The sequence below is a fragment of the Amphiura filiformis genome, chromosome 16 (assembly GCF_039555335.1).
Source record: "Amphiura filiformis chromosome 16, Afil_fr2py, whole genome shotgun sequence".
In the NCBI taxonomy this organism is placed as follows: Eukaryota; Metazoa; Echinodermata; class Ophiuroidea; order Amphilepidida; family Amphiuridae; genus Amphiura; species Amphiura filiformis.
This window is the reverse complement of record NC_092643.1, coordinates 28,036,045-28,048,848: the sequence shown is the minus strand read 5'-3', so window position 1 is coordinate 28,048,848 and position 12,804 is coordinate 28,036,045. Positions and strand designations below refer to the sequence as shown.

Genomic DNA, 12,804 nt, shown 5'->3' with positions numbered 1-12,804 from the left:
TACAAAAACTATATTAATTAGCAATTTTATATTTTTTATATATTTTTGAAAATGTCACAAAGCCCGGTACCAATCATTTTGATACACCCTGTATGTCAATAAAACCGGGAGAGAAAAGGTTATGTTTTTAATGGTCTAGCGCCCTCAAGTCTTGAACATTGGTAAATTGATCTACATTAATTTCACAAAATGCATGCCAATCCGTAATTCTGTAAAAACGTTGAAAATAAGCCCTTAAATCACAAAAGGTCCGCTTATGAGCCTGTCGAACCCCAATGCACTTGTGCATGGCCACAGTGTCGCCCTTCCCTCGTATCAATGTCTATCTTCCTATTTTGCTTCCTCCTGCCCCCCGATCAGTCCCCCACTCCCTCCCCGGTCCCTACTCTCTCCTCTCGACATACTGCAGCTAATGTCCGTTTTCCTATACACAATACACAGTGCTCTCACCATTGACGCGTGACCTCTACAAATGATGTATGTTGGAAGAATGGACACTTGCCTAGTTAACATCACTGTGTGAAAAATAACCAGCCAATATTTAATTTATTCTCCAAACTTCTAGCAAATATGTTTCTCTAACATGACCTAAAATTACAGCTAGGTTAGATGTTCAGAAATGGTCGCCCTTTTGTAAAATATGAGTGAGGGCAAAGCATAGCTAGCTCATAGCTAGCCAACTCCCCGTGTTAATTGAATGGAGATTTGACCGAAAATATTGAGCTATATTGGTAACGGACCGCTCCGTTCTGAAGGATGCCACAAAAAACGGTACAAGCTACATTTAAACTATTCTAAATAGGTTCTAGAAAATATAGTTTTGTAACATGTCCTAAATTTTTAGCTAATTTAGATGTTTGGAGAGGGTCGCACTCTTGTGTTTTAGGAAGGATATGTAAACGACAGATAACACCAAAATATGAAGAAATTATTTCCAAACCGTGTTAAGTCAACAATCATTATGTTGCTCATTTTGAAGAATGCTGGTTAACAAAAAGCAGGTCTTTGTCTCATTTCGTGAACAAAGGTACACATACCATTGTTTCCTTTCGTTTCCTTTATAATCGGTTACCCAACTGAATCTATAATACCAGCTTTATTGCGATGTCGCACATTGAAAACAGACACTTGTGCACAACCAGAGAAGATCTGATTTAATCAGTTGACATGTTGCAGTCATGTCTACAGTAGAATTCATCTCGACCTTTGCAGGACTTAACCCCATTAAAAGCTATTAAACCAAGATAACACTCATTGAAACAGCTCAACTGATTAAATCGGATCTTCTCTGGTTGTGCACAAGTGTCTGTTTTCATGTGCGATATCTCAATAAAGCTGGTATTATAGCTTCAGTTGGGTAACCGATTATAAAGGAAACGAAAGGAAACAATGGTACGTGTAGCTTTGTTCAAGAAATGAGACAATTGCCTGCTTTTTGTAAACCAGCATTCTTGAAAATGAGCAACATAATGATTGTTGATTTAACACGGTTTGAAATAATTTCTTCATATTTTTGGTGTTATCTGTCGTTTACATATCCTTCCTAAAACACCAAAGTACGAATATTTCCAAACATCTAAATTAGCTAAAAATTTAGGACATGTTACAAAACTATATTGTCTAGAATTTTAGAAGAGTACTTTTAATATTGGCCGGTTATTTTTCACACAGCGACGTTAACTAGGCAATGTACTATTACCTATAACATTAACTAAAACACCAAAGTACGAATATTTCCAAACATCTAAATTAGCTAAAATTTAGGACATGTTAAAAACTATATTTTCTAGAACTTTAGAAGAGTACTTTTAATATAATATTGGCCGGTTATTTTTCACACAGCGACGTTAACTAGTCATATCCCCATACTTTTAACGTAGGGCTATTTGTAGAGGTCACGCGTCAATGGGAAAGAGCACTGTGTATTGTGTATAGGAAAACGGACAGTAACTGCAGTATGAGCTGCTTCAATGAGTGTTATCTTGGTTTAATAGCTTTTAATGGGGTTTAAGTCCTGCAAAGGTCGAGATGAATTCTACTGTAGACATGACTGCATCATGAATTCTTCTCTTTCTAGTCTTTCAGACTGAAAATAAGCTCTGCAAAAATAAACATTTAAAATAAACCCGAGCCTTACATATAGGCCCAACCAATTATCAGATTAGCTTGCCATTGGTACGAATGAATAGAATACATTATCTTTGCTCCAATGCAATTCTTTTGTATTGCATTTCAAAATAAAACATGATTACCAAATCACCACATGTACGCGCCTCATTGGGAGATAATTGACTAATTCAGACGCTCGTTTAATCGCCAATATGAAAGACTTTTGCTTATAACTTGGCAACATGGTTAGTATATATTTCAATGCAAGATTATTTTTACGAGCCACTTACGTCTAGGCGTAAGTGCATATACACCAAACACAAGTCAATTGAAGCCGTACAATTTACCGCGAATTTAGGACCGTACAATTTAGACTCTTCTTTTGTCTAGATTAGCACCCAACCGCACATCTCAAGGTTTTATGTAAAAAATCAATATAACTTACCAAAACGAAAACTGAAATTCACGAGCTTAAAATTTTCAGTAACTAACAAAAGGCTAGAATAAAAGATTGGTCACACCTGGGAGACTACCACTTCAGAATAACAATAACTTACAAAAACTGAAAAAATAAAACGACGGCAAGTATTTTTGTCTTGTTTTTGTTGTGTCTTCTTCTTTTGTTGCGATGTTATCCGACACGCTTTGTACACGCCCTGTTATCGGTGTTTATTCCGTTATCCAGTATCCCGGTCCAGTATACTATTATCTCCGGCATAATACATAATGTGCACAAATTTAGAGGCTTGCTATACCTCTGGCATTATTGAATATGCTGTTTACAAAACACCCTTTTCCGACAGCTGGAGATGTTACCCTCGCCACACGGCACATGTGTAAAAGATGTAGAACAGACACTCGAGTATTTAAGAGGCAGTTATACCAAGTCTAAATGCTTACTAGAATGTGAAACAAACTTCATATTCAAGAACTGTAGCTGTAGGACGTATTACATGCCAGGTAAGTATTATCATCACACCCTTTAGCCTTTCTTTAAACCTTTAATATATATACCATTTGGGGTGGGGGTATCGGTATTTTTTGGAAAGCTGGTGCTGTTGGGAGATCATGAAAATAATGTGGTCACTAATGTGAATAATATAATACTTGAATATCAAAAGCCGAAAAGTACTTTTTGATGACAACCATTTAGATATTTTGTTATTTTGCTTCTCTTTATTTCAGGAAGTGCACCCTTTTGTAATCCTCGAAATCTAATAGAGTGTTTCCATCTCAAGAGTGGTAAGGCTATAGTCTTTGGTCTTTTAAAAAAAACTAAAACTCCATAATTACCCACGTGTCCCAATATTTCATGTTTTAGATTAAAATAAGACACGATATATTTTCTATCTGTAGATGAATTTAACGGAAACAAAAATAATGTTTGTAAACATTGTGAGGATTCGTGTATGCAGACCGTATATATGACGACAGTGTCGCAGTCTACTTTTCCTTCGTATAGTGTGGCAACAGCTTTTATTCTACACCAGGACCGGGCATATCAAAACAAGGCTTTTGCTGACAAACTAATGTAAGTCAACAGAGGCTCCGGATGATTTTTAATATTGGGTGGCGGGGCCAAAATTTTGGGTCTGCTCCGGAACGCGAAACGCTGAAAGGGATGGGGCGGGAATTTCACCTCAGATTATTGGAAGGCCGTCATTAAATTATTTAATAATAATCGTTTTCCTGCTCATCTCATACCGTATTAATTTTGTAACTCTTTACTTTACAGCGGTGTTGTTACCGACGCCATCTGGGACCAATCGTTGAGTTACGCTAATGAATTTTGGCCGTTATTACATAACGCAATCAACAAGGATGGTGAAAGATTCCAAGAATCTTATCGCCAGGCGTTTAATTTTATGATTCGAAACATTGGCGCTACATTATTTTCCATACAATATGATACATTATTTGCTTTGGCTACGAAATTGGCTAAAACCCGTATTTAGAAATATCGCCCGGGGAAATATCGAATTTGGCATCGGAATATGGAGGATTGCTGAAACAATGCTTTGGGGATGGTCTTAAGCTCGAATATCCTTTAAAACCGCAAAATGTTTCCTTTGCACAGTTTGTTGATATTGTATCTGAAGAATACAACATGGACGACATATTTTACAATGTCTTTCATGAAGTGTATCAAAATATTAAAGAGATATTACTCCCAGCTAGCAAGCGGCTGTATGAAAATACAGCTCTCAGAAGTATGACCACACAGTATTTGAGGTAAGTCGCACAATGTTTTGTTGTCTTTAAGAGTTTGATGGTAAGGGCCGAAATAAAAACAAATTTACATAACAAAACGTATATAAATAGCTTACTTCCTGCTCTCTTGTTAATTAATAGGGAAAATATGGTCCATGTTGACATATTCTTTGGAGATCTGAAAGTGGAAGAAATCAAAGAGCAAGTGGACTACGAATTTTTCCAATTTATTTGTAAGTATATCACTATTAGTTTCCAAGTATTTCGTTATTTTGATTAACCGGTGTGGCTTCAAAAAAGCAAGGATGGGAGAGCTAAATACAAAGCATGCTTACCTGTACTAGGTCAATGAACAAACGAAATAAATAGATATAGAAGGAACGTAATCCATTACAATCCCTTTAAACGTCAATAGTTTTGTTGCCACTCAATCTTTACTTGTAGCTTAGCCGGAAATGAAGCATCAATATTTTAAATATATCGACAACCCACCTTCCCTTAACGAATTTTGTTTTGTTCACTCGTTCACATAGGGATTCTTTGCTCTTTTGGCCAAATAAAAATTAATTTTTATTCCAATTCCAACACCTCGCAATGAGGGGTTAAAAGAGTTAAAAGGGTAAAAACTTCGCCAACGTTCTCATGCAAAGTCATAAAGGATAATTTAATGGTTTAAATCTTTGATCACAAGACGAAAATTTGCGTACCTGGAATTTTAGTCGACACATCATCAGCAAACTGGCAACCAAAGTTAGGTGTCAGCGATCTTTCGGACAACCCAGCAAACACAAAACGTTTTCGACATCATTCGTAAAAGGTTATAAAAGGTTGTCAGAAAACGTTTAAATGTCGGGTTATGTAAAGGGTATATTAAGAGTATAAAACGTTTTCATAACCTAAAAAAACATTTTTTGATAATCTACTGCTAAGCAAACAAAAATGTTTTACAGAAAACGTTTAAATGTCGGGTTATATAAAGGGTATAAAAACGTTTTAATAACATTCCAAAAACATTCTTGAAAACTTGATACAAAACATTCTAAACAGAATGTTATTTTGGGAGTTGAAAAATATTTTGCGAAAAATGTTTGCCCAAAATATTTTCAATAACGTTTAAAAAACGTTTTCACGACCTTTATATAACCCGACATTTAAATGTTATTAAAAGCTTTTGAAAAAAACATTTTAAGAACATTTCTGTATTTGCTGGGTTCAAATATTTTAACATAATGTTATTTAAGTATTGACACAATATTTGGCAAAAATGTTTGCAAAAATAGTTTCCAATAACATTTTTTGAAACCATTTAAAAATATTGTTGTAGTGTGTTTTCATACAAAACGTTTTAAAACGTTATCATGACCTTTATATTACCCGACATTTTAATGTTATTAAAACGTTTTTACCTAAACCAAAAGCCAAAATATAACTTATTTAAAATGTTTTTAAAACGTTTTTGTGTTTGCTGGGAATTGATCCCAAAAGCGTCGTAGACTATCGGTAACTTGTATCGGCCCGTCTTTGTTCACTGATGGCTCTTTCACTCTGATATAAATGGCCCCCTTAACGCCACGCTCAAAATATCTAGATTCCTTGTCCAGAATTTGAATTTTACCCAAGTCTATAATGATGGCCGCAAGACTCGATTTGGATGTATTGGGCAGTGTTCGAAATAGGGCCGGTCCACCGGCCATTAGCCTGTAACTTTTTCCTGCCTAGCAGTCAAGTTGCCGGTCCGGTTGCACGATGAGTGACGTAAACTATGCAATGGATTATTTTACAATGAAATGGGACAAATATTCAAGGTCATGTGACACACAATCTACCAATCAAATGACAATGATCTATTTAGGTATCATATAATTAGAGAATAAAAGATTTTGTCTTTTGCCATCCAATAGTGTGTCATAATGGATGGACTGGTCAATATTTTGAGTAGTGGATGCCGGCGCAGATAATTCGGATATGCATTAGGGTTATTAAAACAGATAAAATAGCTGTGGATTGAATGATGATGTTAATATATACTGTTCCCTATTTGAAACGAGTTTTCGACATCGTCAAGATCATTAATTAACTAATGCTTTAATTATTTTCTGTTGTCAGGTGACTGGGGAGGTGCTCTTGGACTATTTTTCGGTGCCAGTCTTCTCTCGTTTATTGAGACGATGGATTTCTGCTGTTGTCGGCGATTTTACCAGAATGAAAATATCAAAATGTAATAATAATAAGACCATATCAGGGTTTTTTTCTTCATTTTATATCAAATCCGATTTCTTCGCAAAAACAGGACTACTATAAGATGGAAAATCCACACACACCTGGATGCCATTTGTAGAGAGATTGCGATTTTTACTTGAAACGTGAAACCGAAACGTCAACCGCATGTCCAAAATCCAAAATCAAGTAGTATGCCCTCTGGAGGGTGAAATCCATTGTGAATTGGTCAATCGTAGAATTCCCGTAAGGCGGTCACGTACTCACGTTGCGGTTGGTAGCAAATCATGATGTTCCAAATCCAAAATGTCATAAAAGCGCATAAGAAAATGCAGAAAAATCTCGTGTTTGTCATATGTAATACAATCCATTTGGTTTGTTAAAGTTTGACCTAGTAAAGATGAGATGAGGTTTTTCGACGCGAATTCGAACGGGCAGATTGCCTATTCATTTGTGTATGGAGAATGTCGTCCAAAATACACCTTGCGCGCGAAAAGGCGTTTTAGGCAAGATCGTGTCAATATATTGCATTAATGCAATATATCTGTTTTGGACAGGCAACAGCAGTTCACGTAACGTCGTTTATCACCATTGTTATTTCATTGAGTTAAACAGCTGTCAATGTGTTTTCCTTATGGATACTACACAGTGAACACCAAAATGTTCTTGTTACAACATTTTGATAAGGGATCAAATCAAAACTCCACCGCCGGTTGCCTACCGGTTCCGGGCGGTTCCGTCCGCTTCTAAAAGTCTACGGAAATATACACAGTATTGAGTATTGAGGTCAGCCGTCACACCCTGGTTCATATGGCCGGTTGGTATCACCGAGTGAATTTCAATGAGTGGAGTGATTTCAAGTGGTTTCTATTCAAAGTTAGTACAATAGGATGAATCGATCCCGGAGTTCTTCTCAATCAATATAGCTACTTTTAGCATTATATTTTAATGAATATAAGCAGAGAATTAGTCTAATTATTTATAATTATTTTTGTTTGAAACTTTCATCAAAAACACATATTTTAAAGTTGAATTTCTAATCATTTACCATAATTAGATCTACATACATGTATGACCCGTTTATTGCGTATCGTCGGTTAAATCGTAAATGATTAGTTTGGTTCCGTGACAAAATCTTCTGGAAGTCTTTATGAATATCCATAAATCCTTCTTGAACAAGTTTATCGGAATTGCAATCCGTCACTTGTATCTAAGGTTAAACGTCTCCAGAGCTGATGTGTCTGTTCTAATAATAATACGGTTCAGTCGATATACATTACCGGCAAGGTGACAGGTTTACTGATAGCGTTATGTATCTTCTTCGTAACAATAATGTTTAAAGGATTGTATAATAAAATAAATGTATAATATAATTATTCATACGATAAGAATAAGATATTGCCATTTTTGTTTCTGGTATGAAATTTGTGTAGAATCATAAACATGTACTTTTAGTTTGGAAGCACTTATTTTACACAATAATAAGCCCAATCTATATTGGCTCGGTTCAAATCGTTCATATGGAATAACAATGGACAGGATTACAATAGCAATAATGGTTGTTTGATGTGATCATTTATTAGTTTATCAAACAAAACAGCATGTACAACCCCATTTTAGGCTTAAACACCTAAAAGCGGCATCATGCTAATGTATACAGATGATTTTGAATCATTTTCAACTTTAATATCCCCATTATTCACTTTCACGGCATTTTTTAAAGCTTTTTCGGATACAAAATGTATCTATTATGACAAAATTGGTGGCGCTATTTTGTTACATGGAATTACTCTTTCAAGCTTTTAATACAAATAATTCCTTTTATTTTTTGATGAAATACGTTTATAAAATTTCTTTGTTGCTTGTTTCACCCACTCCATCTGTTTTAATGGTAATGTTGATTACCTACCCCTTGCAAATTATGAAATATGATTTATGATAAATAGCGCCACCTGTAGTTTGCATTTACTATGTCTACCATCATGCAGTTATTGTTAACTTCATGTATGCACACAACACAGGGGCACTCACAATAGGCAATTGTCCCCTACTGGTAGCGCTATGTTGTAGATATAGGAGATGAACTAGTTAGCGTCATATATCAAAAAGTATAAAAGCTATGATTTAAGTACTTGCTCTATGTTTCAATTACTTATTCTTTGCAAAATATCTGAATTTTCAACCCGGTACAAGCTTTAATAACGGGGGACCATACATTTGTATGAGAAAGAAATCCTACCATCTGTCCAAACTCCCGTGTTATTCCAATGCACATTTTGCTTCACCGGGCAACCCTGGCACAAATTTAGTACTTTCGGTGAATCAAGTATGTTTTATTCTCTACATGTCAATCTTTAAATCATTAGCATAGTCCTTATAATAACGGGGGACCACCTTGATGAGTAAATGACAGCAAACCAGTGAAAAATACCCCCAAAACTCGGTCAGTGGAGCTCCGTCCGTACATGTCAATAGCGACATTATCGATTGGATTAGTCGACCGTAGCGGACAATTCGATCGTTCATTGGATTAATATTATCACGTGGTAATAAATTTGCATTGGACAATAGATTACTATAATGGTTTAGTACTGCATATATATATCGGTTTAATCTTCACTAAGCGGGTTTATGGCTAGAAAGGTCACGGTGAATTTGCCGTGGACATAACTGCACTGTGCACTATTTTAATGCATTACCCTGCAATAGACGTTACGCCATCAATAACAAAGAACAAACATTAACAAAGATTAACACATAATATACATTTCATCATGTCTAAACCAATTATATTTTACTAACCAGTTTCGACCATCTTGGGATCACCATCTTCAGAGTGATGTTTTTCTGTACACCAATAGAGGGCGCACCAGCGCCCATAAGTGGCTCGTATACGTGACTAATATAATACGACACTCATCTCTGTTTATGGTGTTCGGTGCTCTCTTCCTTATTCAAATTGCTACTCTGATACGGCGTGCTCCCGAATTATATTCTTTCTTGAGAACTTGGCATCTTTCCAATAATTGATAACATGATTTTGTTGAACGACATGTACCACGCTGATGACATCGCGCTCATGTCAGAAGAGAACTGATTCAAATGGTCGAAACATCAGTCGGAAGAATCGGCTTAAAGGTGAATGCCACCAAGACAAAGTTAAAGCTTTTTAACCAAGATCAGCAGGTGAACATCAGTACAAAAAAAGCTAGATAGCTGGCACAGGCTAGCACACACAGAGCATGATAGAGCATGGAATAGCCTAAGCAAGACCTGGAAGTCTGCTCTACCAAAGAAATTCAAAATGCGAGTCTTCAGTGCAACAGTAGAGTCTGTGCTAATGTATGGACGTAAAGCCTGGCCCATAACTCCCAAAGTATCTAGAGAGCTGGACGGCTGTTACACTCGAATGCTTAGGGGAGTGTACAACATCCATTGGAAGCAGCACATAAGCAATAGAGAGCTGTATAGAGACCCTCCAAGGCTCAGGTATAAAAGGAGCATGCACTTCGCTACACACTACCTCATGAGTACGAGCGAACCTGCAGCAAAACTGATAAATTGGAAACCCAAACATGGAACAGGAAACCCTGATAGACTACCCCTTACATAGGTAGCTGTACTAAAGCAAGACAATGGACTGGAAGTATCTAACTGGGAACGGCGATGCAGGGCAGGAGGATATGGAAAATAAAAACCATCCGAAAGAAGCAAGTACGCAAGCACGGTCCGTTATCGCCGATTTGGAGAGTTTGGTGAGTAAAGGTTCCTTTACTATGAGCTACTTTCTCCATCCTCTTTTAGTCTTGTTTCAAAAGGACGCCCTCCATTAAGAACTATTACAATTTGCACAATATTTTGAACATGTAACCGTGTATAAATAAAGTGAATGAATGAATAAATTAATGAAAGTTTACAAAACATTCAAACCTGACTCATCGCCTACAATTTCAAGAGGGAACTATTGACTTGCGTATAGATCAATACCCACATTGATCGTCTCTGTCACATAGTTTGGATATTCGTGCAATTTAAAAAATGACATAGAGAGTTAGAGCTAGCGGGAGTGCCAAGAAATACGTCGCCTGAATGGGCGGCAAGTTAATCAACATCTACACATCTACACGCATCTGAGAGGGATAATTTCATTGTTATTAAAGGTTTACCCATGCATGTCAAAATGCAAATCAAATACACCGCTCTTTTAATTGTGCGCATGCAAGTGTACAATGATTACTGTACGGGTTGCTTCGGGTTACATAATAAGCTGATACCATGCATTGGCTTTTGCGTGGTCAAGGCGTAATTTGTCATTTTTAAAAACTGTACGAATTTCCCCGGGGAATTTCCAAACAACGGTTCCTGTGCTCACGATGATTAAACTTTTGATAGATATCAAATTTGGTATCAACCTTCGAAGGAAAGTGTATAAGAAATTGTTATATATAAATTATTTTGCCATAAACTCATCAGACTCTGATTAAATGGGGATGGAACTAGTGGCGACTTTTTAATTTGGCTGTGTTTACTAATCTTACAGGTACAAGTGATCAGCATGATGGTTCAATGCAGAGGTGAACGTACCAGTGCAGCGGAACTTCGCCAGAGTATAGCAGTCAGGTTTTCTTTAACAAACACATGAATAGGCCTGACCTACATGTACTGTATTTTTTGAAAGTCGACTTCTATGGACTCAGATGCAACTTACTGTTTAAAACGGTCTCTTTTTTACATAATGAACCATTGTGACTGAACGCAATGACGTGTGACGCTATAATTTGTTCGATATTTGTAAAACAAATAAGGCTACATAATTTTTTTACACCTTTGCATTTTGTCAAATATTTCTTGATTTTATTTAAAAAAGTATTTAGGGGGGAACTTATAAGTTGTGTAACTATGCCATACCCCACCATGTGGAATTTAAGTTTTGCGCCAGTGTCGAACGTGCCGGTGGGATAGCTTCACGCTCTAATGCGAGTACAGTGATGTCATAGCTATTCAAAACCTGTGTGTGTATGACGACGTCACTGTACCCACACTGTTAATCATGACAAAATCTAAATATCACGGGGTTGGAACAGACGTTTATTTGAAAGTAAAGTTTATTTACGGTAAATGCTGTTTCGTTTTCAGTAAAATCAGTGGATATGTGTTCAATAATTATGTTTATAGCATATAAAAGAACATGAATTCGTCACTTGCATTCCCTTTAATATTTTCAGGAAATGTACCCCATGTAATCCTCGAGATCTGAGAGTGTTTCCATGCCTAACATTTTCAATAACGGATCATTAACTCTTGATTAGCATAGTGTTTTATCACACCTATCGTATTTCAAACCACGTGGTATCCTGCTTGTGAAATACGAGAAATACGATTGCTGCTATAACGTGTTTCAATATTGAAATGCGTGGCAGATTCAACTTGGTCTTTCAAACCAAGAACATCGTTCATCTCTTTACGTCCAATTATTAAAGAGACTCGAATCTGAAAAGGTATTCATTATTTGAACCATGTAATAGAGTGTTTCCTCTAAAGCTAGAGCCTGAATTGTTGCCGGCCTCTGCAGCATCAACATTAAAGAGGAATGGACTGATTGAAGATAGACTTACGTTTACAATGTTCTCCTTTTAAGATACAATCTTTTAAGATACAGTCTTGTGTATGGCATGGGCTGAAAAGACGGACCAAAGCCAGCATTGTCTAAACACTTGTAAGGAACATTCGCGAAAATGGATTAACCAAATAAACATCAAAACCTTACAACTGGTGACCAATATGGGGCTAACGTGAAGACAAGGCGGGGTGAGTACATGTGATTGTAGAAAACGATATTATAGCAAAGTGTGTGGTATATGAATTAGGGATGTGTTATTCCGTTTATTTTCTCGAACGTTTAACGCATCAGCGATGCGTGCGATTAACGTATTAAGGTTTAAGGGGTTGTGCAATAATTATGAGCCCTGGGGGAGGGTGAAATTGGGGAGGGGGGCAAGAATTTTTTGGCGAGCCGAAAGGGGGGCAAGCAATTTTGGCAAGCTGAGAGGTGGGGAAAGCAATTTTTGGCACGCATTCATGGAGCGCCTTTTTAATAAAACGCTCTAAAAGGCTTAGGAAAACAGTACGGAAACGCTTAAATATGCAAATTTTCCCGGTCCCCGCTCCGCTCGCAACATACATCTTTTAGGTTTGCAATTTGGAATCCCAAAAATTTGGCATGTTCAAGGGGGGGCAAAAAGAATTTTGGCGGGCCGGAAGGGGGCA

General features: G+C 36.8%; 1 protein-coding gene across 1 annotated transcript in view; it reads left to right on the top strand.

The window, feature by feature from the left end:
- LOC140136544 (acid-sensing ion channel 1A-like) overlaps positions 1 to 7,794 on the top strand; it is a 29,175-nt gene extending 21,381 nt beyond the window's left edge. The window contains exons 6-11 of the mRNA XM_072158246.1: positions 2,913 to 3,069; positions 3,295 to 3,351; positions 3,466 to 3,640; positions 3,845 to 4,341; positions 4,462 to 4,553; positions 6,427 to 7,794. Coding sequence (XP_072014347.1) covers positions 2,913 to 3,069; positions 3,295 to 3,351; positions 3,466 to 3,640; positions 3,845 to 4,064 — 609 coding nt within the window. The 3' untranslated portion in view covers positions 4,065 to 4,341; positions 4,462 to 4,553; positions 6,427 to 7,794. The remainder of the gene's footprint in view (positions 1 to 2,912; positions 3,070 to 3,294; positions 3,352 to 3,465; positions 3,641 to 3,844; positions 4,342 to 4,461; positions 4,554 to 6,426) is intronic.
- Positions 7,795 to 12,804: the final 5,010 nt, after the last annotated feature.